The following is a 25,681-nucleotide window of genomic DNA, read 5'->3' as shown; positions in this document are numbered from 1 at the left end:
AGTGTGACCCAAGGCTAGAAACCAGGGACACTCAAGTTCTCAGAGCACGTAGGCATCGCAGCGTGACACTGATTACTTTCAGAGGTTTCGTCCTTGGACGAAACCCCCAACTTCTCAGCCACCACTGAAACGGTCTCCTGTGCAATAGGCCCAATGCTATGACATTGGCTGCCCATAAGCTCCAATAGTCTCCCATAGAGACTGGAGGGGATGCCAAGATCCAGCTTTATCTCGCTCAATGTTGATAGGATTAACCCTATGCATGTTGGGGATAGAAATACCCTCATCATAGTAGAATCTTTATAATCCCTAGAAAAGTTGTCCACTGCACTGGAGAAAGCATACTTTTCTGAGGCTCAAGCTGAGCCCCAAGCTCTTCATGTGGGCGAGAACAACATCTCGATTTTGAACCACCAGTTCCCTGGATTGTGCTAGAATTAACCAGTCGTCCAGGTAATTTAGTACACGGATGCCCTGGAGTCACAATGGAGCCAGAATGACATCCATGCACTTTGTGAAGGTGGGAGGGGATAAAGCTAGCGATATTTCTATGTGGAAATATGCACCTTTTAGATCTATCGTCACAAACCAGTCCTCAAACTGAATCTGTGGAACGATAAGTTTGCACATCAGCATCTTGAACCTGTATGACCGAAGAGTACAGTTCAGATGACGCAGATCTAAAATTGGCCACATACTCCTATTTTTTTGCGGACTAGGAAATAATGGCTGTAAAAACCTCCCTCCCTCAGGGAATGGGTTACATGTTCTATGGCCCCTTTGTCCAAGGGGGATCTTACTTCCTGTGCTAATGTCGGGCTCTGCTCTGCGCTGACTACTGTGTTACTGTGGTGAGCACACCTCTGAACCAGGGGGGATCGAGCTATAAACAGGACCTGGTAACCCTTTTCTACGGTAGATAGAACCCATGGAGACACATTTGGCAGTAGTTTCCACGTTGCCAGATGGTCTTTTAGTGACGTTAACTACTCCACATTCTATTGGAGGGAGAGCGAGCACAGTTGCCCTGTGACAGCTCGCTGACCAGCGAACACTGAAAACTTGGGACAGCCTCAGCTAGGGGAGGCCCTACAGTAGCACTGGGGGCTAATTGCCCTAACAACCTCATGTCCCCCAATACGTCCCTCCATGGCCCCTCAGGACCGCTCTTCTTTGTCTGCTTGGCCTTTATGACCATTCTCAGATCAGGCCTAGTAGCAGGCCGCGACTGTGGCCACCCGGTTCCCCTGGCTGTTTCCGGGGGTTGGCGGGCTGCCATACTCACCTTCTTTGTCTCCCTCGCACTAGTGCTGGACCGGGATCCACTTGTGGATGCCCAGGTGAACTTTACACAACAGGGAAGGAACTGGCTGAATGCCGCCATATGTCGAGCTCACTCAGCAGGTCTGCTTGGTAGGCCTGTAACACTGTCATTGTCTGCAGTGACCCACAAGCAAGACTACTACTGCATAGGCCTTGCCCACCAATGCCACCGTGGCCTTACACAGTGGCTTGGATGGCAAAGCCGGCCCCCCTAAATTACCTGCCATCGATGGAGAGAGGTAGCTCGCGAGTGCTTCCTCCACCTTCAGAAAAGCCTAATAGCCATGCCATTTATTCCCCCAATGGCTCAATAATCCAACATTGTGGGGTTATAAATACAGCTCATGCATGGTTTTCCCCCAGAAGCCTGATATTTTGTCACTTTCACTGGGGAGAAAAAATCTCATCCAGCCTTAGTAATCACTTCAAGCAGCTCTTTATATGCTGCTCTCAGTTTTTAGTACACCATTCTGGTTCCTTGGAGTCAGAGAGGAATTATTACTATTACTTTTTTCCCTTTTGGCCTTCCATAGCAGAAGGAGGAGTTGCGATGCGAGCTCCCAAATCCAGTGGAGAGCCGGACCCGGAAGACAGAGCAAGAGATAGAGTAGCGCTCATCTCCGGCTCCTCTTCCGTATCCATAAGAGATCCCCCAGACCTGAGACGGCTAGCTGCCTCGGCAGCAGCCGGCCCAGATCCGCGAGGCTCTGAAACCCAACCTGCTTCGGCTTCCAAGAAGAGAGTGAGTCGCAAGCGGAGCTGCCTGATGTAGGCGTTACAATATGCAGCCTCTCGAGGCTGCCATCACATGCTCTATCCTAGACATTCCACACAGGAAGTGTGCACTATTCCTGTGATGAAACGGGAGCAAGCTGTAACACACTTCCTGAATTCTCTCACTCATATTTTTCTCTCTCGCTCATTCCTTATTTTTCTTCTCTTTTTTAAAATGGATAGAAAAGTTCTGAGATTTTGAGAAAAGATAGCGAGGAAATGAAGTGTCGTCTTGTTCCTTTACACAAACAACCGACATGCAGTCTTGCTGAAGATAATAAGGCTGATGGCACGGTTCACAGGTGCCATATATATATATATATATATATATATATATATATATATATATATATATATGACGCGACGCACTTAATTGCCACGTCACCTGATTATGGCAGGCCTATAAATAGGCATGATTTTACACAAGCTTCAGATGCCGGTCACCCGCCAGAGGTGCTCCCATAGTGTTATGCTAAACGCAATGTGAAGTTCCCTTTGAAAGGGAACACATGGCATCAACGCGTCAAATCTTTTTAACATCTGGGGTTTTTTTCTTTGAAACGCCGCATTAAAAAATGGCCAACCAATGAGATTTGCATTTTTGTTTATGTGCCTGGAGCCGCTGAAATTAAATAAAAAACACGAGTGGTGGCACAAAACTGTCTTGCCGAGCATACGTCAATAACTGAAGATGATGCAAGCTATAAGCTGTTTCCCCCCTGAAGAGTACCTCAATATCTCTCTCTTTAAAACATTCTCTCCATGTTCGATTCTATACTAAATATCATTGTTTTTTCTCTTCCCTACAAATGATTCACATCTCTGCTCAACCATAATCCTCTGATTGATAGTCCATTATATTTATTTTGCACCTGGCATATATTTGCATACAAGTATTCTTGACCTCTTATTCAAATAGCTATGTGCCCACTTATTGCATGATTGTATTATCATATGGACCACAAAAAAAAAAGACTATTCATAGTCAACACTTCATCAATATGCAGGAACAATAACAATTTTAGGCACAACAATAGTTACCTTATATTTTTATATTAATAAAAATTAATTAGATTAATAAATAAAATAATTTGCATCTTCCCATAAGTATGTGAATGATATTGCTGTGACTTTGATATTCAAATAATTTCTTAAGAGTATATTGTTTAAAATTAGAACTTTAAGGATTTAGCTCACTAAATGCCTTACATTTCACAAAAGTGCATACATGCTTTAACTTTGCTAGAACATGTTATATCAAAAATATTATATATCAGTTGCTGTAGTGAGTGGTGGTGTTTATAGATATTATGTATTAATTTATTTAAAAAAAAAACTGACACTTGGAGGCCATAGATATGATTCAATTTTATTCAAATTCACAGAGAAATTGTAAGTAAAGAGAAAAAAAAACCCTTCATGATACAGCTTCAGAGCTCTTGTGTCAGTCGATGGAACTCCTCATGTTCTTCTCTTAACTATGGGGTGTATCCAATATCGGGCCTTTTGTCAACGGTGCCCTCAGTGTCAGCGTACCACCCCAGGAAGCCCCCGCCGGCACCCCTGATCCCAGAAAAGAACAGGAGTTCCAACCGGCCGATCGGGTGCTCCTGCTAGTGTCCAGTAGCTCCTGCAAGTTCCTGGCCGGGTGGCAAGGCCCGTACACAGTCCTCGAGCAAAAAGGCACCATAAACTACTGCCTGCAGCAGCCCGGTAAGTGAGCAGCGGAAAAACTCTACCATGTGAATCTACTGAAGAAGTGGGTAGAACCGGCGCTGGTAATATCGGCGTATGCGGCTCTGGACACAGATCACGGCAATGGTACCTTGGTAGAATTGGGGGAAGATCTTACCCCTACACAAAGACAGGAGCTAACCGAGTTGGTGGACCAATTTTCTGATGTGTTTTCTACCTCCCCAGGAATGACGCAGCTGGTCCACCACGAGATCAAAACACGTCCCGGAGTAGTGGTAAGACAGCAGCCCTACCGTGTCCCAGAGGCCCGGCGCAAGGCTATCGAGGAAGAAGTTGGCCGAATGCTGTGGGACCACATCATAGAGGAGTCCAACAGTCCCTGGTCCAGCCCCATCGTCGTCGTGCCGAAGCTGGATGGAAGTATGCGACTTTGTAATGACTTCTGGAAGCTGAACCAGGTCTCCGAGTTCGATAGCTATCCCCTCCCCTGAAGTGGACAACCTCGTGGAGCGACTGGGGAGGGCCTGGTTCATATCTACCTTGGACCTAATGAAAGGCTACTGGCAAGTCGCTCTGGCACCGGACGCAAGAACGAAGATGGCCTTCAGCACAGCCACCAGTCACTGGCAGTACCGGGTTCTCCCCTTTGGGCTACACAGGGTGTCCGCAATGTTCCAGCGGCTGATGGACATTGTCCTGCGACCCCACCATATGTTCGTGGCCGCCTACCTAGACGATGTAGTCATCCACTCCTCCAGTTGGTCGGACCACCTGTTCCACCTGGGGGAGGTTCTGAAGGAACTCCGGAATGCCGGGCTGACAGCCAACCCCAAGAAATGCCACCTAGGGCTGACCGAGGCACAGTACCTGAGCTACCGTATTGGCTGGGGTATGCTGAAGCCACAGGCGAAGAAAATCAAGGCAGTGAAGGACTACCCCCGACCCACATCAAAGAAACAGGTACATGCCTTCTTGGGGTTCGCAGGGTATTACCGCAGGTTTGTGCCTAACTTCTCCTCTATATCTTCCCCCCTCTCAGACCTTACGAAGGGCCAGCCAGACCGGGTGAAATGGTCTGCGGAGACAGAGCAGGCATTCCAAGCCCTAAAGGAGGACCTCACCAGTGCCCCAGTGCTACGCAACCCAGACTTTGCCCTCCCATTCACTGTACACACAGATGCCTCCGAGACCGGGCTGGGCGCCGTTCTCTCACAGACCTTCGACGGAGAGGAACACCAGGTCCTCTACATCAGTCGAAAGTTGTCCCCAGCTGAGAGGAAGTATGCGGCCATGGAAAGAGAGGCCCTGGCGATAAAGTTGGCCATTGAAGAGCTCCGATACTACCTGGCTGGTCGGCACTTCGTCCTGGTGACAGACCAGGCCCCACTACAGTGGATGTCAAAGGCCAAGGACACTAATGCCAGGGTAACCCGATTTTTCCTCTCATTGCAGGATTTCTCTTTCCAGGTCTGGCACCGAACGGGGACCCACCATGGGAATGCAGATGGCCTCTCATGACAGGATGCACTGTGGGCCCGACGCACGATGGCAGTGGGCTCGGAGCTGGGGGGGGGGGCAGGGGGGGGTACTGTGGCGACAGGCCGGTGGCCGGCGCACAGGAAACGAAGATCGCTCCTCCCGCGACTGCTGCGGTGGCGCTGAAGAGACAGCACCGTTCAGCGCCACCAATGTTTTGGACAGCCAGAGAGTACGTGGCGGCAGGGCGGGGCCGCCGACACACCCACGACTCGTGAATGGTACAACGCGCGGAAAGAATTCCACCATCCAGTGGGCGAGGGGAGAATATAAAAGGGCGATATTCCACTCACAAGAGAAGAGGAGGATCTCCAAGCATGTGTGCAAGTATCTGGCGTGTGTTAGGCGATATTTTACGACACGTGCTTGTCCGCTAATCGCTGTTGTGTGTTTTTCTTGTTTCAGACGAATCTGACGCGAGTGAAGGCTCCACCCCCTGGCTGTAACTGAAGACAGCTGAGACCCTCACCGCCCGATCGCACTTCAACACACACACACGCACACACACACGCGCACCTGCACTCCCCTCACCGTCCATCTTAAATAAAGTTCCTGGATTGTTAACATTTTTCCCACAAAAGCTCACCCTGTGACCTCCACTGTTTTTCAGATGTGTTTCATTCTTAGAAATGCATTTTTCACTATTGTGAAGTGACGTCACTGACAGGGATTATCCAGTGATGTCACAGACCCAACTAATCGATAGTGAAATTCGTGGTCAATTATTTTCATTATCGATTTTTATCGATTTTATCGTTTAATTGTTGCAGCCCTACATTGTTTAATATCATATAAATGAGAAATCCAGATCCAAATATCAGACTCAAAGTTCCAGAATGCAATACAGCTACATACATGACAGTTACATTGAGTTATGGCATAGACTCAGCTAGTCAGCAATCTATGAGATGAGATGACTTGCGTGATGGCATTGACAGTGGTATTAGAATGATAGTTGATGGATTGAGCAGAGTGCATAGATGAGATGGTGAGAAAACAGGACAGACTAAAGGACTGAAGCTCTGCTGTATCACTCTCTTGGTATGGATGAAGCCAGGGATAATTATCACTGGCACCAGGATCACTGGGTAGACAAACAGCATTGTGGGTAGTGTTGGAAACCAACATGCTGATGAAAGAAGTCTAAACAAACAAAATCATCTTTGATGCCACTACAGATAACATAATTTAGGGTGAAATTTCCTTGAAGCTTGCCTTTTTGCCTATTTACTGTTTTTACCTTTAGATGTAGATATGGTGGCATTTTATGCAAGACTCATTGTCTTGCATAAAATACTCAATTTTCTCATTGCACATATATATGTACGTCTATTCATCATTTACCCTATGTTCATCCTTTCACTGTATATCTGTGTTCACATGTCTGCATCTTACCCATAGTGTTACAGCTGCAGTTGTTGCAGGGAAGCAGTGGAGACGATCTGTAGAAGTTTTCTTTGCACTGTTCGCAATGCGGCCCTGCTGTGTTGTCCCTACAGCCAAGACACCGTCCACCACTACCTGTACTGCGGTACTGCTCTGCGTCGAACACGCACTCGTCCGCACGGCCACTGCAGTTACACTCTGGTCCAAGTAGAAAGTGACAGACAGAGGGGGAGTGCAATAGTCAGAATGCTGTGTGAGATCAATGGTCATTAAGTGCTATAGAGAAGGCAAAGTAAAAAGGCAAAAGAGAAATATTGGAAGAAAGTTAGTGAGAAAACGTTCGTGACTGAATGCTTCATGCCAAACAGCTCTTCCTCACGGTCTTTCACACAAACACACTCAAAAATCTGCAGGTTCCTGCACCATGAGCTCACATTTGTGCAAATGATTAAATTCCTACCATCCAATCACAATTATTTATTTATTTATTTATTTTTTTTAACCCAGCTTATTGTGATTCAGCCACCGAGGGGGGGCATTATGGGAAATGACCCATTTTATTCCAAATATAACTCTGCATTTCATCTGCAACAACTGTAGGATTATCAGTCCCCAGTGTGCTATAATGTCTGCCTGCATATGAAGAAAAATTATTCTCTATTACATTGTGGAAGGGTTCATAATCACCGCGCATAACTACTTAAAATCATTAAATTATATTAAATTAAATCATAACAAGACGTCATGATGTATTTAATGTTCAAAAGCAACTAATGCATTAATAAAACAGCTCTCTTGGGATGTTTAATACTATAATCTTTATATTACATAGAAAGTCTGTGTTCCAGCACAATTTCTCACATTCTTTCATTACCTTACTTCCTTCCGGGATTCACCTTCACCCATCACGTAATGGAGACTTAGGACAGATGCAGTTGCAGTTAAGAGCTTTAATGAAGAGTATAATATCCAGAGGGCAAGGCAAAAGACAGTGGTCACATGAAAAGGCAAACAGTACAAAACAGGCAAGGCAGAGATTCAAGGTCAAAGGAGTAAACAAAGCTCAAAACCTAGGCTAACAACCACTAGATCAAGGGTTGGTACATGACAGAGAAGAGATCAACTTAACATAATACTTCGCAAAAGCCTAGTGACTGTTCAGTCTCTATTATAGTGTGGTGTGATGGCGATTGTGATCATGAACATGTGCCTGTGATTAGTCCTTATGAGAAGGTAACTTGTCTGTGGGTTGCATTGGGAGTTGTAGTTGTTGGCCACGTTTGTATTTCATGGTGCATTCTGGGAAATGGAGTTGCTAGTTTGTCTTCACAGACATGACAGTATCCAAGCAAGACCCAGGCTTGGGAAGTTGTGTTGTCAGCTTTAGATGGGGCTTGACTTGGTGGGTCATCTTGTCTGTCTTTCTTGAATGTAGAGCACTTGACTTAATGTGACTCCACTTAACGTGGAGCAAGGAGGTAGAACGATGTCCTCAGCAGAGCAGGATTGCAGAGTGATGTCTTCGTTGACCTCCTGCTTGAACTCCAATGGTGAGACCGGTCTCCCTTGTGGGTCGCATGGTGAAGCACTGGGGATGAGGTTGCCACGTTGACCTGTGGCAGGAACTCTGCAGGGGAGACCACCTCATGGGTCTTAGACTGGAGCTCTGGAGCCAAGGTCACCATGTTGACCTCTGCCTGGAGGTCTACAGGCGAGACTACCTCGTGGTTCTAGGGCTGGAGCTCTGGAGCCGAAGTCGCCACATTGACCTCTGGCTGCAGCTCTGCAGGGCAGACCACCTCATGGGTCTCAGACTGGAGCTCTGGAGCCAAGGTCGCCATGATGACCTCTGGCTGGAGCTCTGCAAGGGAGACCACCTCGTGTATCTCTGGCTGGAGCTCGGGGGCCGAGGCCACCATGTGACTCAAGCTCTGCTGTGGGGGCCACCCAGCTTGCCTGCCTATAATAGCTGGTAAATGGCAGGGCAAGTTTATCTGCCAGTCTGACCCCCCCCAAAATATGTTCCAGGTCAGCCTTGGATTCTGGCCTCCCAAACCCGATCACAAAGTCAAACAAACTGAGTTATGTTCTCAACTCCACTGGATCCTTTGGCAACTAGAAGCTGCATCCAATGGTTGCCTGCCCCAAAGAACCAGAACAACATGAACCTTAGCCATTGCTTCTCATTGGTCTTGGGGGTCTGTTAGGCTTGCAAAAGAGAACTGGGAATCAGCAAGAAAATATTCAGGGTAGCCAAAAAAAACATCATATGGCTCTGGGAAATCTATGACAGTCCACTCAGGAAACTAAATAGAATCCAAAGCTGGTACGGTTTCTTGGGCTTGGTTTCCCTAGCGAGACATCTCCTCTGTCTTCCTGCTGCATCCACGGTGAGGCAAATTATTCTGTCATGTAATGGACGTTTAGGACGGATGCACTTGCAGTTAAGAGCTTTAATGAAGAGTATAATATCCAGAGGGCAAGGCAAAAGACAAACAAAGACAGGCAGTGGTCACATGATCAGGCAAACAGTACAAAACAGGCAAGGCAGAGATTCAAGGTCAAAGGAGTAAACAAAGCTCAAAAACCAGACTATCAAACTCTAGATCAAAAGCCTAGTACCTAAACAGTCTCTATTACAGTGTGGTGTGATGTTGATTGTGATCAGGAACAGGTGTGTGTGATTAGTCCTTATAAGAAGGTGGTGTGTCTATGTGTTACATTGGGAGTTGTAGTTGACGGCCATGTTTGTAGTTTGCGGTGCATTCTGGGAAATGGAGTCACTAGTTTGCCTTGACATGAGATCACCATTCTAAATATCTTTCTTTTTTAAGTGCACCTTATTAGCAACTTTGTTTAGAAACTTTGTTTGTAGTTAATATGGCTGTATACTTCTGGAGCAGATCTCCATAACATATGGTAATGTATGGGAGGCAGAATGAAAGTGCACAAAATTTATCTGCTCTTTATTATATGGATCCAGGAAGTGTGATCATGAAGCATAGCTGTGGCAAAGGTCCACAGTTCAAATAAACAGAGATGGGTCAAATACAATGAGGAATATGAGCTGAAACTCAAGTAAATATGACTTAATGTAAAACGATGAGTCTTTGCAATAAATGACAGAAACAAGGGTATAGACAAACTAATCAAAGGATTTACACAGGACAGATGAACACATTAGGGTAAGCAACCAGTGACAGGACAGGACATAGACTAGAACATAAACAAATGCACATGGCAATACAAACAGAAGCACATGACTTGAAGTCAAAAGTACACAAACAGAAGCATATAAATTTGCCATGTGCTGAGAGGGTGAATTTGAGACAGATCTGTTGCAGTTTCTTCATTAAATCGACAAATGAATTATCCAAACTGCCAATCATATGGCAGCAGCATAAAATCGTGCAGACACAGGTCAAGAGCTTCTGTTATTGTTCATATCAAACATCAGAATGGGGAAGAAATGTGATCTCAGTGACTTTCACTGTGGTACAGTGGTTGGTGCCAGACAGGCTTGTTTGAGAATTTCAGAAACTGATGATCTCCTTGGATTTTCATGTGCAACAGTCTCTAGAGTTTACACGGAATGGTGCAAAAAAAACAAAAAAAAACAAAAAAAAACAAACAAAAAAAAAAACAAAAACAAAAAAACATCCAGTGAGCAGCAATTCTGTTGGCCTTGTTCAAGAGAGAGGTCAAAGGAAAAGGCCAGACTGGTTTAAGCTGACTGGAAGGTTGTGGAAATTCAAATTATGATGCTTTACTGCTGTGGTGAGCAGAAAAGTATCTCAGAATGCACAACACGTCAAACTGTGAGGTAGATGGGCTACAACAGCAGAAGACCACATAAGATTTCACTTCTGTTTGCCAAGAACAGGAATCTGAGGCTACAGTGAGCACAGACTTGTAGTAACTGGACAATTGTGGATCACCTGTTTTTTTCCCCCCTCAGTCTTCATCTGTCCAATTATAGTGCGCCTGTGTCTACTGTAGCTGCAGATTCCTGTTCTTGGCCAACAGGAGTAGAACACAGTCTATTATGAGTGTGTCATGATTTCCCCTCGAGCTAGCGCTGTAGCTTGCAGCGTGCTCGGAGACCCGAAGCGCGAGCTCAAAGCACGAGCTCTTAGCGAACGTATGCTTTTGGGTCTTCAGTGACATTGAATTTGTTTACTGTCTACTAATGCTTTTGTTATGGTTTTTTTCCTGTCTCTGCCACTGTATTGTCATTGATTGTTTCCCGTAGGTGTCTCATCATTGTTCTCAGCTGTCTTGTGCTTCACCCCTGATTATGTTTGTCATTTAAACCCCTTGTGTCTCTTTGCACTTTGTGAAGTGTTAGTGTTATCACAGTACCAAGTGATTATACAGAGTTCCTCGTTTTGTTTCATGTTGCTTGATCTTGTTTTTGTTTCTCATTCTCAATTCTAGCCTTGCCCAGTTTATGCCAATCGCCTGACCCTTTGCCTGTTTCTTGACTTCGCTATTGTTTCATGTTTTGGATTTGTCTGCCTGTCTCTCGCTCAATAAACTCTTATCTGCATTTGCAGCCGTCCTAACCTTCATTATGTGGATTACCTGACAGAATACTTTGCCTCAACATGGATGCAGCAGGAAGACGGAGGAGACTTCATGCTAAGGAAACCAAGCAAACCATCCCAACTTTGGATTCAATCCAGTTTCCTCAGTGGACTGTCGTAGATCTCCCAGAACTGTATGATAGGTTTTCTGGTTACCCTGGATACTTTCTTGTTGACTGCCAGATGTACCTTTCAAGCCTAGCAGACCCCAAGCCTGGCGAGAAGCAATGGCTAAGGTTCCTGGTGTCCCGTTTTTTTGGCCCAGCCCACCAGTGGGCACAGCGTCTAGTGGCCATAGGATCCAGGGGACTTCAGACTGTAACTCAGTTTGTGGGACTATTCGGGATGGTGTTCGGCAGTCCAGAATCCAGGGGCATTCTGGAGGATCTTTTAGGGGAGGCCTGCCTCACAGATAAACCTGACTTGCCATTCACTACCTTTTATGAGCAGGCAAACTGGGTGACCTCCTCCCCAAAGCTTCTGCCTAAGACCCACTATGTGGTCTCCTCTGCCAAGCTCCAGACAGAGGTCAACGTGGCGACCTCATATCCAGAGCTCCAGCCGGAGGTCAACATGGCAACCTCATCTCCAAAGCTTCAATCTGAGAGCCACGAGGTAGTCTCACGTGCAGAGCTCCAGACAGAGGTCAACGTGGTGACTGTATATCCAGAGCTCCAGCTGGAAGTCAACGTGGCAACCTCATCTCCAGAGCTTCAACCCGAGACCCACGAGGTAGTCTCACCTGCAGAGCTCCAGCATGAGACCCACGAGGCGGTCTCATCTTCAGAGCTCCAGCAAAAAGTCAAGTTTCTGCTTGAGGTCAACGAGGTGACCTCTCAAGCCAAGCTCCTGTCCGTGGTCGAAGAGACTACCTCTCAAGCCATGATCCTGTCCAAGGTCGAAGAGACAGCCTCTCAAGCCAAGTTCCTGTCCAAGGTTGAAGAGATGGCCTCCCAAGCCAAGTTCATGTACGAGGTTGAACAGGTGACCACTCAAGCCAAGTTCCTGTCTGAGGTAAAAAAAAAAGGGCCTCTCAAGCCAAGTTTCTGTCCAAGGTCAATGAGACGGCCTCCCAAGACATGTTCCTGTCTGAGGTCGACAAGGCAACCTCCCACGCCAAGTTCCAGCTAAAGGTCGACGAGGTGACCTCCCATGCCAAGTCCCAGTCGGAGATTGACGATGTGAACTTCCATGGCAAGTTCCAGTCTCAAGCCAACCAAGTTATGCTCTCGCCTGATTCTGTTGACACGACCAAGTTCTCCTCATGCCTGAAACCGACGTGACGACCAACCAGGTTCCGCTCATGCCTGAAACCGATGTTACGACCAACCAGGTTCTGCTCACGACTGAAACCAACGTCAGGACCAACCAAGTTATGCTCATGCCTGAAACCGATGTCACGACCAACCAGGTTCTGCTCACGCCCGAATCTGCAGACACAGACATCCGAGTATTGCTCACGCCCGAGTCTGCTCACACGGACAACCAAGTTCTGCTCACGCCCGAGTCTGCTGACATGGACAACCAAGTTCTGCTCACGCCTGAAACCGACATCACGACCAACCAGGTTCTGCGCATGCCTGAAACTGACGTCAAGACCAACCAGGTTCTGCTCACGCCTGAAACCGATGTCACGACCAACCAGGTTCTGCTCACGCCCGAATCTGTTGACACAACCAACCAGGTTCTGCTCACGCCTGAAACCGATGTCACGACCAACCAGGTTCTGCTCACGCCCAAATCTGTTGACACAACCAACCAGGTTCTGCTCATGTCTGAAACCGATGTCACGACCAATCAATTCTGCTCACGCCCGAGTCTGCAGACACGGACAACCAAGTTATGCTCACGTACGAGTCTGCTGACATGGACAACCAAGTTCTGCTCACGCCTGAAACCGACATCATGACCAACCAGGTTCTGCAGTTAATGCAGCTAATGCAGTAGCTTGCAGTGCGCTCAGAGACCTGAAGCGCGAGCTTGATTCACAAGTTCAATTCAAGAGTTCGAAGTGCGAACCGATGCATGAGCTCTTAGCGAACACACGCTTTTGGGTCTTCACTGACACTGACTTAGTTTACTTTCTACACATGCTTTTGTTATGGTTTTTGTACTGTCTCCACCCTGTATTGTTATTGGTTGTTTCCCGTAGGTGTGACATAATTGTTCTCAGCTGTCTTGTGTTTCACCCCTGATTACGTTTGTCATTTAAACCCCTTTTGTCTCACTGCACTTTGCGAAGTATTAGTGTTATCAGCGTACCAAGCGATTATACCCTGTTCCTCGTTTTGTTTCATGTTCCTTGAACTTGTTCTTGTTTCTCATTCTTGATTCTAGCCTTGCCCAGTTTAAGCCTGTTTGCCAATCACCTGACCCTTTTCCTGTTTCTTGACCTTGCTATTGTCTCATGTTTTGGATTTGTCTGCCTGTCTCTCGCTCATTAAACTCTTATCTCCATTTGCATCGATCCTAAGTTTCATTACGTGGATTACATGACAAAGTGTATAAACCATTGGTTCTCAACTGGTGGCTCGCAACCCAAAAGTGGGTCATGAGCCCTTTACGATTGAGTTGCGGACTGCTGAAAAGAAAACCAAAAATGTTGCTACTTGCAAATGATAAAATAAAACAAAAACGGAAAACCATAGAAACTAAATGTCATTCAAAATTCATTCATAGAAATTCAAAAGGCATTTTGAGATGAAACACTAAAGCCATAAAGACAAGGGTGTCACGATCTCGCCGGCAGATGGCGCTGCAGTGACGATGTGCATGGACAGTTGGAGAGCGCGTGTGCACGTGCTTGAAGTGTGCATGGATGATAGGATTTTGTTTACAACGGACATGTGCACTTGTTTTGATTTCTGTTCTGTCCCCGCCCTGTTCAGTTATTGGCGGAGGTGCGAGGTTGTGTTTTCAAGTGTTACCAGCTGTCAGCAGTTAAAGTAATTGTGACTGGTTATTTAAACCCCTCGTGTTGCTGCGCACGTGGCGCGGTATTAGAGGCCGATAGGTGTAATGGTGCCACGCGGTAAAGTTTCCATGTCCTGTCTAGTTTCTTGTTCCTAGTTTCATGTCATAGTTGAATGAGAGTTCATGTTATAGTTAAACGAGAGTTTCATGTCATAGTTAAATGAGAGTTGCATGTCATAGTTAAACAAGAGTTTCATGTTATAGTTAAAGGATAGTTGCATGCCATAGTTAAACGAGTATTAGAGGTAATGAGGTTAGATGTGTAACGCGCTACGTGGTAATGTTTCTATGCCCTGCTTTGATTTCAAGTATCGCGCCTCAGTTCTAGTTAATGTGTATCTGTATAAATGTGCTAAACGGTAGTGGTTCCATGATTTGTTCTGGCTTCGTGCCATAGCCTTAGTTAAATGGTTTTCATGTATAGTTCCTTGTTTCATGCCATAGCTAAACGCTAGATGAGTACAGGTGTAAAACGGGTTGATGGATTATTGTGCTACGCTGTATTGTTTCATAGTCTTGTTCTAAGTTTTGTGTTTCATGCCTCAAATCTTCTTTCTGTTTTGATCCCGTTTTCCTGTTTCCTGTACTAGTCACTTTAGAGTGTAAATAAAGACTTTACTCCTGCGCTTACTTCCTGTTTGAGTCTTGTCACGTAACAAAGGGTCTGTGTATGTTGTGTTCATTTGTTTTTGGTTTCAAAATTGAAAAACAAAAGACAAATGTGACTACACCATTCATATAGCCATATATTTTTAATAAAAATTAAGAATGTGATTGGACACAATTTTAGCTTAATATGATATATTGTTTTTGATTGAGGAATGGCATCCAGATTACTTCTATGGAAACCATATGATAAGCAAGTAACTACGTGTTATTTCCCAGAAATTGGCAGATAAAATAAGCATTCAATTATATTTATTTTGAAAAAACAAAACAAAAATTCAAGCCTTGACCTTTCTCTTTTCTCTTCCTTCACATTGTCTGTGGCTGTCTCCGAAATTGCTTATTGTAACAGCATGTACTTCATTTGATGCAGTACCTACTACACGGCCGTTGAAACAGTACACACTACTCAATGTGTTTAGTATGAATTAAATCCAGGACATACTACATCCGCCATGTTGGCTTTGCCATGTGACCTTCGACATCATCATAAACACAAAAATCTTAAAGGGATCACCAGATTAAAGCAACTGCACTAATGGCAAAATGCATATCAGGAAAGCTAAATGAATTAGCAATTTAATGTGGGCAGTCTTATCAGGCTGAGGTAAATTCGTTGCCATTAGCTTGGCTGGCTAAGGCATGATAGAGATCACAAAAAAAAAATTAAATGCTGTGATAACTGTTTTCTTGTTTAAAATTCAACAAGCTAAGAATTTATTTGGGTATTGTTTTTTTTTTTTTCCTGAACTCATGCACACCAGTCCCATTGCATAAAGGGAATTTTCCTGTAGTGTCCATCAGTTGCACACTTAAAAATCTCACCGGAAGAAGTATGCCATCCGGTTATTTCTCGACTACTGTTGCTCGCCTACTGAGAATTCAGACATACTACACCTCTGGTGTACTGATTTTCACTTACTGTGTAGTAGGGTATTATGCAATTTTGGACACAGCCTGTGTCTTTAATTCAACTCTGGTTCTGGTTTGATTTGTATCTTAAATTTAGTTCACACACTGGGCAGTAAAGAAATAAATGTTCTCTATCAATCAATTTGTCTGTTGGTCATGAAAAATAGAAACATATGGCAATTTGTTACGACACGGCGAAATCAGCACGGCAGCTCACAAAGTGTAGTGCCGCCCAGGGACGTGGTGGAGGAGGACTACACTTCCCAGTCATACCCGCGCTCGAGTTCGCCAGAGATCTAATCACGAACACCTGCAAACACCTGAGGTTATATAAGGGCCTCCCTAGCATTAGCCGCTTGCGAAGTAACCGCTCAGCAGCCTCGTCTCTGTTTGTTTACCAAGCCGATTTCATTAGAAGTGTTTTCCCTGGTGCTCGACTTCACGCTCGGCTCTCACTACGCTTTTGCCTACGTCCCTGATACACAGCTTACCTGTTCGGTCCCGACTCGATTCTCGTTCTGGATTCTTCCTCACATCATCTCTCCGCTCGCCCGCGCTTGTCTCCGTCTACGCTTCGTAACACAATTACTATATGCCTACCATATAAGGCATACAATATACCAACTGCTCCATTGCCACCTTCACTGTCATTTAGCAGTGCATTAGTTAACCAAAGTGTAATTCCTCATTATTTGGAAGAACAACTGTCATTTGGAAGAAGCCATCTGAGGCCATATAATACAAGGCAATTAAAACAACACGTTGCCTAATAGAATGGCTAATTAAAATAATGAACTTTACATTTTTTTCTGCTTTGTGAGTTTATCAGATCAGCCATTGCTTCCTTATGCATGAAAAAGGCCATATAGCAAATACCCACACTATCCATAGTCAATAATGTTGTCCAATGAAAAAAAAATATTTCAGGAAAAAACCTTTTTTTTTTTAATGAGTCTTTATTGGTCACATATACAGTAGAGCACAGTGAAATTGTTTTCTTCGCATACCCCAGCCTGTCAGGAAGCTGGGGTCAGAGCGCAGGGTCAACCATGATACGGTGCCCCTGGAGCAGATAGGGTTAAGGGCCTTGCTCAAGGGCCCAACAGTGGCAGATTGGCAGTGCCGGGGCTTGAACCCCTTACATTCCGATCAGTAACCCAGAGCCTTAACCACTAAGCCACCACTGCCGCATTTTTCTTATGAAGCATCATATCATCATCTGTTCAATAACAAATCAGTGACTATGCAGTGACTGAACAGGAATGAATGTGCAGTACTATGTTAACACTTCTGTCACTACTAGTAACTACTAATGAATTCAGTGTAATTACTCAATAACAATAAAGTAATGGCAGGCTTGTTACCAGACAGGCTGGTTTGAGTATTTTAGATACTGCTGATGTCTTGGGATTCTTACACACAACAATCTCTAGATCTTCATAATATCCAGTGAGTGACAATCCTGTTGGCATTGTTGAAGAGAGAGGTCAGAGTAGAAGGACAGATGGGTTACTGGCTACCGTTAACTTCTAATGAATACTGAGTAATTACTCAGTAAATAATAGTAAATTTTAGTAATTGTTTGGTAGTTCATTATGAACTAAGAAATAATTAGTATGTCTTATACTGTATATCTCCTGGAGTACAATTAACTAACTAGTAATTAGTAATGTGTTATCATGTGTTTCACATTAGAATACTGTACCAGATCATTGTTATCTCCTAAGGAAGGAGACAAAGTAACACTGCAGTCATTATCTAACAGATATAAATTACTTAGAAGTGACAGTGGTGAATAATTATGTCTAATTATTGCACATCAATAACCGCTATTGCACATTTATGCAGTTACCAAACAAAATTGCTATAACTGTTCATAGCTAAAGCATAGACATGGCAAAACACATGGGACTGCAGGGTTATCTACCTGTTTTAAATAAATTAGCAATTCACTGAAGACACTATGCTATGAATCAGACAAATTCAAACTCATTCCATAAGAAGAGAACTTGCACCAAGCACATCTGGCCACTTCTGCTGCAGTCCAACAACAACAGCAAAAAAAATCATTTTCAATAGGCTACTTAAACTACTGCAGCATAAATGTAATTAAAGGAAAAAGGTCAAGTCAGATGTTTACCCAGGCTTTTACTATATATTATTAACTGGCTAATTACATTAAATTAAATTAGAACCACATTAAAAAGAGTTTTATAATATACAATTTACAGCCTCATTATTGATCTGCTGCTCAAACACTTTGAACATGTCCGAGCACTGACTAGCACAGGACAGCAAAGCAAACAAACATTGTATTTATTCTCTTTTTCATCTTTTAAGCACTGATGAAACATGGGTATTTTGATGTAGATAGTATCAGTACTTACTAACACACTGATTGGCAGAGTCTGCAGTGGCACGAGCCCACGGACGGTCTCGGTAGAATGGGGCACAGTGTTGGCAATCTGTCCCAGCAGTATAGTGCTCACATACACACACCGAACGGCCTTGCTCATTTGGCACACACTCGCTGGCATGCCCATTACACTTGCATCTGTAGTTTGACAAAGAGACCATGATGTTGAGTGGTATGTAAAAAAACAAACAAACAAACAAACAAGCAAAAAAAACAACAACAATGCTTTTGTTTTGGGTAAAAAGCAACACATAGAGGAAATAATGCATAAATATTTGTTGAGAATTTAATGGAAAAGAGAGTTGTGCGTTTTAGATCTGTTTAGAGTTTCTGTTCTTTCATAATGCCACAAGGTCATCAGCAACTAATTCAAGATAATTATACACATGTTTGGCTGTCTAAACTAAACGACCACCCAGAGACGCAAACACACACACACACACTCACACACACACACACACACACACACAAACACATACAGACACATCCTCCCCCACACCACACACACAGCATTCCCCTTTAACAATATCCTGTTTACACTGTAAAAACATTAGGTGAAACAAACTTGTTTCTGCTGCAGAGCAGATTGTAGGTTGTTGCATATGTCTCTCTGTCTCTCATCAAATACATCTCAGTATTCCACAAATGTATAATTGTTTGTGTTGCATGTGACTCTGAAGAGTGCAGTTGTGTGTGGGTGTATTTGTATGTAAATGACTTTGACATCGACTCACAATCTTAACAGAATTTTGTGGTTCTGTGGGCATCAATGTCCCATGTTGCATGTGTGTGCGTGTTTGTGTCTGTGTGTGTGTGTGTGCATGAACATCACCTTCCCCCCACAGAAAAGTCAGAGATAGCATAAAAGTAGGAGCGTAGCACTTTTGCATCCTTGAAGAACTCGTCTCCAAAGGTGTTCAACCTGTTCAAAGAGATCAGCAGGTCTGTAGCTGTCACCCATTCCTGAGGATAGACAGAAAAGGGAGAACAAAAGAAGTTGATGAAAATTCACCCATTCCTTTTGAGTCATGGCTAGTGAGGGTCATAGTGGATCTAGAACTCAGGGTGCGAGGCATGAATACACCCTGGATGAGATGCCAGTTTACACACTCATTCATACATTCATTCATAGCTATGGGCAATTTAAAGCAGCCAGTCCACCTACATGCATGTTTTTTCGGAGGCAGAAGGAAACCCACTGGGAGAACATGCAAAACTCCGCAGAGACAGTAACCTGAGCTTAAGGTTGAAACCTGCTGCATCACTGTGCCATTCTATAATGAACATGTTTACAATTAATTGCTTTAAAATTTGTTGTGCTGTTTTGGTTTCACCCTATCATGGAATGCTGAGATTTAATTTGCATTTGTATTTTATTTGTATACCAAATACAATGTAGAACATCACTATGGGTTAATAAATAAAAGCAACTATGAAACCAACATGCCATTCAGGATGAAATCTCCCACCTTTCACCAATGTTACTGGGAATGGCTACCCCTTCCACTGCTGACCATTACCAGGATAAAGCAGTTACTGAAGATGAGTAAATCAACTCTTACAGCTTATGTATAATAACATTCTGATATCACATCTTTGTAACTTTTCCCTTTTGTTCCCCATCTTGTTTTACTTATCCCAAGAGCCTGATTATATGTCAGACAATCTGTCCCTCCAGGATTTTGCGATCACAGAAATGAATGCAAAATCAAGGTAACTCTGCAATATTTGCAGAAACTTGCAATTTTTCAAAATTACTGCAGATTTTCTACAGATTTGGGCCAAGACCCGTCATGTGATGTCATCACAATGGGCATTCATTGCAATTCCGCCAATTCAAGTAGTTTTCTGTAAGTAGCATTGCAAATTTGGAAAAAGGCTGCAGTAAAATCAAGCATTTCTGGCTGCAACAATCACAAAAAATCTCTGCAAAATCCTGTTTGGACTGGGATAATGAATGCAAAATATTGTCATGAAATTATACCTGTTTCAGGCTATGTTAAGATACGTTAAACTTTTGCACTTTGACCCTGTCACTGGGGAAGAAGGAGAACCCCCCTGTATTCGGCATGCACAGATATCCAAAACTCTGCCAGTGGCTTCTCTGTGAACCTCTGTTTACAATCGCTTAAAATAAAAGTTTTCCTGCGACCCACTTTGCGACCCTCAGGTTAAGAACTGCTGTTCTAAGTAATAGTTACTGTTAAGTGTGTCAATTGCCTTTACAAAACACAGTATACCTATATTCAGGAGAAGCAAGTTCGATATCACTTTCAGGGCTCACTATTGTTCAAATGCAATACCCATATTGACATCAGTGTTTTGCTTTTTGCTGCATTTGACAGCTTTATGAATAAATATTGAATTGACTTTGGTCTTTTGTTCTTCGGCAAGATCTCAGATCTGAAATGCAAAATGTACACTCATTAACTTTTATGTATTGTCAGTTCAGGTATGAATCTGCAGAGGGGAGGCCTCATAGTCAAAAAGTCTTATACAGCAAGTACAAGTAAGTAAGAGACCTCAAAGTATGAGATGCTTGTTTCTCAGGAGGGTTAGCAAAAAGAAGGTAAGGAATGAACCAAAGTGGCTAAAAGTAATAAGGTTAGGAGCTATTTGGAGCTGTACTGGTCATTTGGAGCTGACACAGATAACTTTCTGCACAGATACTTTTCTTCATGGGATGTCTATTATGGGAAAGTAGGCAATTAATCTATGGTGTATTTTAAATGACATGATCATTTTAGATGCAGTACACAATGCACTAAAACTAGAACAAAAAACAAAATTGATATGCTTTAGAAAGTCCCTGAGTAGCATAGTGACTTTATTGTCAAATGGTAGAAATGACTTCAAATAGTTTTACTAAGTATTTGAACCGATTTCTACCATTTGACATTAAATACACTAAACTTTCCAGGGGCTCTCTGTTTCATCTATCCATCTGTTTAGACTAGCAGTCAACAATAGAAGGTTAGATAAAAAATAATGAGATACAGCAAATGAGCAAGTGTTTTTGTCTATATATTTTCATTTGAGCTTTGTATGTTTGGGAATCCACATTAGTGTAGACTGAATGTCCACAAATTCACAGGTAACAAGGTTAAAGTTGAAAGACAAAGGATGTTAGCATGTATCTCAGATTAATGGAAAGCACATGTAGACACAAAGGTTTATCTTATTATTCTTGTCAGGAACTTGCATTGACATAATTACTAATGCAGCTAGTTAACACACAAATACACATAAGCCTAACCCTAAGGTTAGGTTAAGGGTGTAATTGCAGTTTTCCAGCCAAGTGTCCCCATAGGGTCAAAACTGTCAGATATTGCAGATATATTGCAGATATGTCAGATATATCTTTATGGGGACATGTGGTCCCCATCAGGATATAAAAAACATACCCTCCACCCCCAAATATGTATTTGTTTGGGATTCCCAATATTCTTTTTTTGTATTCATATTTGGATTTGGAAGTAGGGAAGATTTAGACTGGGGTTTTATGTGAAGTCTATCAATATGTCCTGGAAGTACTAGAAAACACTGAGAAAATTAGGTGAAAGGTAGCCACAAATTATAACAAACAAAAAACAATTATTAGAACACACCTCCTGAACTAGATTCCATGTGAACCTTTCTGGCAAGTTTTCCATCTTCTATCTAATTGGACTCAGTGAGCAAACTAATTATGTTTCAGAAAATAATGATGTCCTTCCCAAATTGTTTAGAGTTAAAAACAACGGGTACCTAATAATATTTTACCAGATTTACTTTAGGTTTGTTACATTGTAGAAAGATCTGAAAAGTTCTCTGTACATGCTATCAGAATGTACTTTGAAGCTGTGATGCACTGGTGTGAGTCAAAATGAGGTCCTTTAATTGGAATTTCATTATAATGACAGTATGATTTTTCAGAAAGATTATCTTTTAATACCAATGTTGAACAATCATTTAAGAATTACATGCGCAATGAACTGACAAGGTAATTTTAACAAATATTAATTTTTTTATTTTTTTTTGAAGAACCTAGCCTCCTACTGGTAGCATATTCATATCATATTTATATGATGGTAATGAACGAGGTCTTTGGCCCATGAGTTGGGTTGCCAGGGTTATAGTTCTTACTCCACATTGGCCTTATTTTGTTACTTGTGGAAAAAGCATGTCCAATTTCCCTAAGCATGGGCTATTGCAAACAAAGGAAATGTGTAAGTATAGATAGTGTATCTTCATTGTAGAACAAGTTCTGGTTTGAGATATATATTAAGGTAAAAGGGGTTTATGGAGTGGATAATGTCTGCATGTTGCAGATGATGAGTCTCTATGATGTAATTGGTGTGGGAATTTTGAAGTGACCTGGCAACCCTTGCGGGCAGCTTCATACTAGTGCTCTTCATGTTCCACATGAAAGTAAAAACCTCTCACATTTTTATTTCCTCCTGAAGGATTCCAGTCCTGATGCACACATCTTGTCTCAATGTGAATAATGTAGTCGTATTCGGTTACAATGTTACTTCATATACATTCTGATTTAGTGTGTTTAAAAAATATCTGAGAAAAACATGATGAAATTAAACAGAGATGTTCTTTCTCCAGAATGGCATTCTTCTCTTTACAGCTGTTTAGGTGCTGTTTTTTTTAATCATTGCATGCGAATTTTATGTGTTGTAATTTCTCTTGTAATTTTTAGCAAAAGCCCCTCTTTCCGCTGTTGATTCTGGATAATTAATAGCATCAATTTGTAGGTCCCAGAATGCTCCTTTGTCAGATATTTACAGTACATATTTTTGTCCATCCCATGTACTGACTGTTATTTTTCCTAAATAATGTGCTTTACTTCACTGGAATGACATATTCTGAATCCTATAAGGAGTTAGCTTAGCCAGGAGAACAGAGCAAGAACAACTGTACTCCCTTATCTTCGTTCTAGAATCCATTCTGTTCCTAGGGAATGTGTTCCAGCATATCTACTGCTGAATGGCCACATTTCAAGTAATGCTGAATCAAGGTCTAGCCTTTAAAAGGCGGAACACCGTGACCAGCTTTTAACTGACTGACCTTTTAGTCACTGTATTGTTCTCGTTAATGGAATTTACACTCAGTTGGACATGCAGCAATGTTGAGTATATTTATATTTCACGTTAGAGAACAAGGAACCAAGGGAGAATAATGCATAAGAATTTTCCAGAAACCTGACTTCTTTTCCCTCAAACCTTTTTTTCTGTAATGCTTGCTCTCTGTATATACTCTCTAGTGTTCTTTCTCTGCAGCATTCCTTTAATCTACACAAAATTTTGCACTCTCTGCACTAACATACAGTTTCTTCTTTAAGAAAGGAACCCACTGGCATCTCCACTTTGTCTCCCATGTTCCCCCTTAGTTTCCACTCTTTTCTTTTCTTTTCTAAATGCCCAGCCTCCTTCTTTCCCCACGCTTACTTTCCACACATTTACTCTCTTATCTATTGTTCAACTCCTTTCTTCTATCCCTTTGAATGTTGCTATGTGCATCCGGTAGAAACCTTTCTTTGGGTTGGTGGATGACAGTGTACCATGAATCACAAAGATAAATAACCACATGATAGCAGTGTACAATGGAACATTTCACGCCAATTACCTAGTGGCATAAGCATTCATTTATTCTACTTTGAAGATATATTGTGTAATAATTTGAGACATCTTTTTATTTATTTATTTATGATGAGATATATTTATTTGATTTTTGTCTTGGTTATGGTAGAACAAGACATTATCGTATTGGGTTTAAGCTTACAATTTTACTATTATGGTGTATTAGTAGTCTAGCATTAGTAGTCCAAGGGTCCTTTGATTCAGCTGAAGTTTTTTATTTATTTGCAGTAAATACTGCAGTCATATGGCATATTTCCTTCCTTCTTCTTGTGTTGTACACATGTCACACCACATATACACTATATGGAGCTATCTGCTGGGTGGCTGTGACTACAGGTTGTTACAGTCTACAGGTTTCCTGTTGTCCAAATCCAGGGATAGCCACCTTTCATCTCATCTCATCTCTTCTACCTTGGTGATTGTATTTTTTTATATATATATATATACACTACTAGCATCCTGCACAAATGGCCTACATTATCTGGGTAATTTGTTTTTATTTTTCAACTATGAATCTAAATTGCAGAGTCAGCACAGCTGTAGCATCTCTCTCTCAGTCTCAATCTCTCTCTCTTGCATTCTTTCACTTCCTTTCTCTCCATCTGCTATCATGTGGTTATTTATCTTTGTGATTCATAGCATGTTGTCAACCACCAACCCAAAGAAAGGTTTCTACCTGATGCACAGTTCAACATTCAAAGGGAAAGAAGAAAGAATGTGAACAATAGAGAAGACAATAAAGTAAACATGGGGAAAGAAGGAGGCTGGACATTTAGAAAAGAAAAGAAAAAGAAAAGAGTGGAAAATAAGGGGGAACATGGGAGAGACTATTTGATCCGTGGAGTTGGCCTTCTCTTGTTGGCGTTATTGCAGTAGCTATCACACATGACACTGTTTGCTACAAAGTTACCTTGTCTAGATAAATCAATACAGCGTTGAGTATAAAACAAGGGTAAGGTCTTGACTTGTTAAGAAGGGACTGCTATTATTTATGATGGTGTTTTAGCCATATATTCATTTCTTGTTTTGATGGTTCTGTAGGAGCCTGGGTGAATTTATATTTAATAGTACAGGTATATTCAGGAACTGCTATTATTTACATTGCTGTTTTAGCCATATTTTCATTTCTTGTTTTGATGGTTTTGTAGGAGCCTGCGTGGATTTATATTTGATAACCATTTGTCCATTTCTTGGTCTGATAAAGTTTATTTCTCATCTCATCCATCTGAGAGAAAGAAAGGAGTATCTATTTTGATATATAGACAAGTAATTTTTACCTTAGCAATGACTCAAAGATAAAGAGGGAAGATATATTTTGCCAAATGGCTATATAGATGGCATAGATGTCTGCCTCATGAATGTGTATGCACCAAATGAAGATAAACCAGATTTTATTAGAAGCTTTTTAATGGAATATCACAGCATAACTCTGGACTATTATTAATAGGGGGAGATTTCAATTGTATAATGTCATAATTCAGGCACAGACAACCTATTTCCAATACCCCACTCTCTCGAGTGAGTAAGATGCAAAAATACCAATCTTATGAGCTAGGATGTGGATGTGTGGTGAAACAAATATCCAAGTTGTAGATATTTTACTCCCACAGACATGCATCCTATTCTAGAATAGATTACTTTTTCACTCCCAAGGCTGAGCTTCACAGAATAGCCGATATTAAGATATATGACAGTCCCTGACCATTCACCCATAGAATTGTTCTGGGACATAGGATATAGGACAACTTCCAAGCAGTGGAGACTAAATGCATCTCTCCTTGATG

The 25,681-nt window shown here is 42.5% G+C and overlaps 1 protein-coding gene across 1 annotated transcript in view; it reads right to left on the bottom strand.

Annotated features, from left to right (window-relative positions):
* lamc3 (laminin, gamma 3) overlaps positions 1-25,681 on the bottom strand; it is a 176,906-nt gene that overhangs the window by 86,310 nt on the left and 64,915 nt on the right. The window contains exons 3-5 of the mRNA XM_053618520.1: positions 19,100-19,230; positions 18,239-18,405; positions 6,724-6,912 (exon numbers count right to left, since the gene is read on the bottom strand). Of these exons, the coding sequence (XP_053474495.1) occupies positions 6,724-6,912; positions 18,239-18,405; positions 19,100-19,230 (487 nt within the window). The remainder of the gene's footprint in view (positions 1-6,723; positions 6,913-18,238; positions 18,406-19,099; positions 19,231-25,681) is intronic.

This window comes from Ictalurus furcatus, chromosome 28 (assembly GCF_023375685.1).
Source record: "Ictalurus furcatus strain D&B chromosome 28, Billie_1.0, whole genome shotgun sequence".
Taxonomy (NCBI): domain Eukaryota; kingdom Metazoa; phylum Chordata; class Actinopteri; order Siluriformes; family Ictaluridae; genus Ictalurus; species Ictalurus furcatus.
Note: the sequence above shows the minus strand (reverse complement) of the source record. Positions and strands in the feature narration are given on the sequence as shown.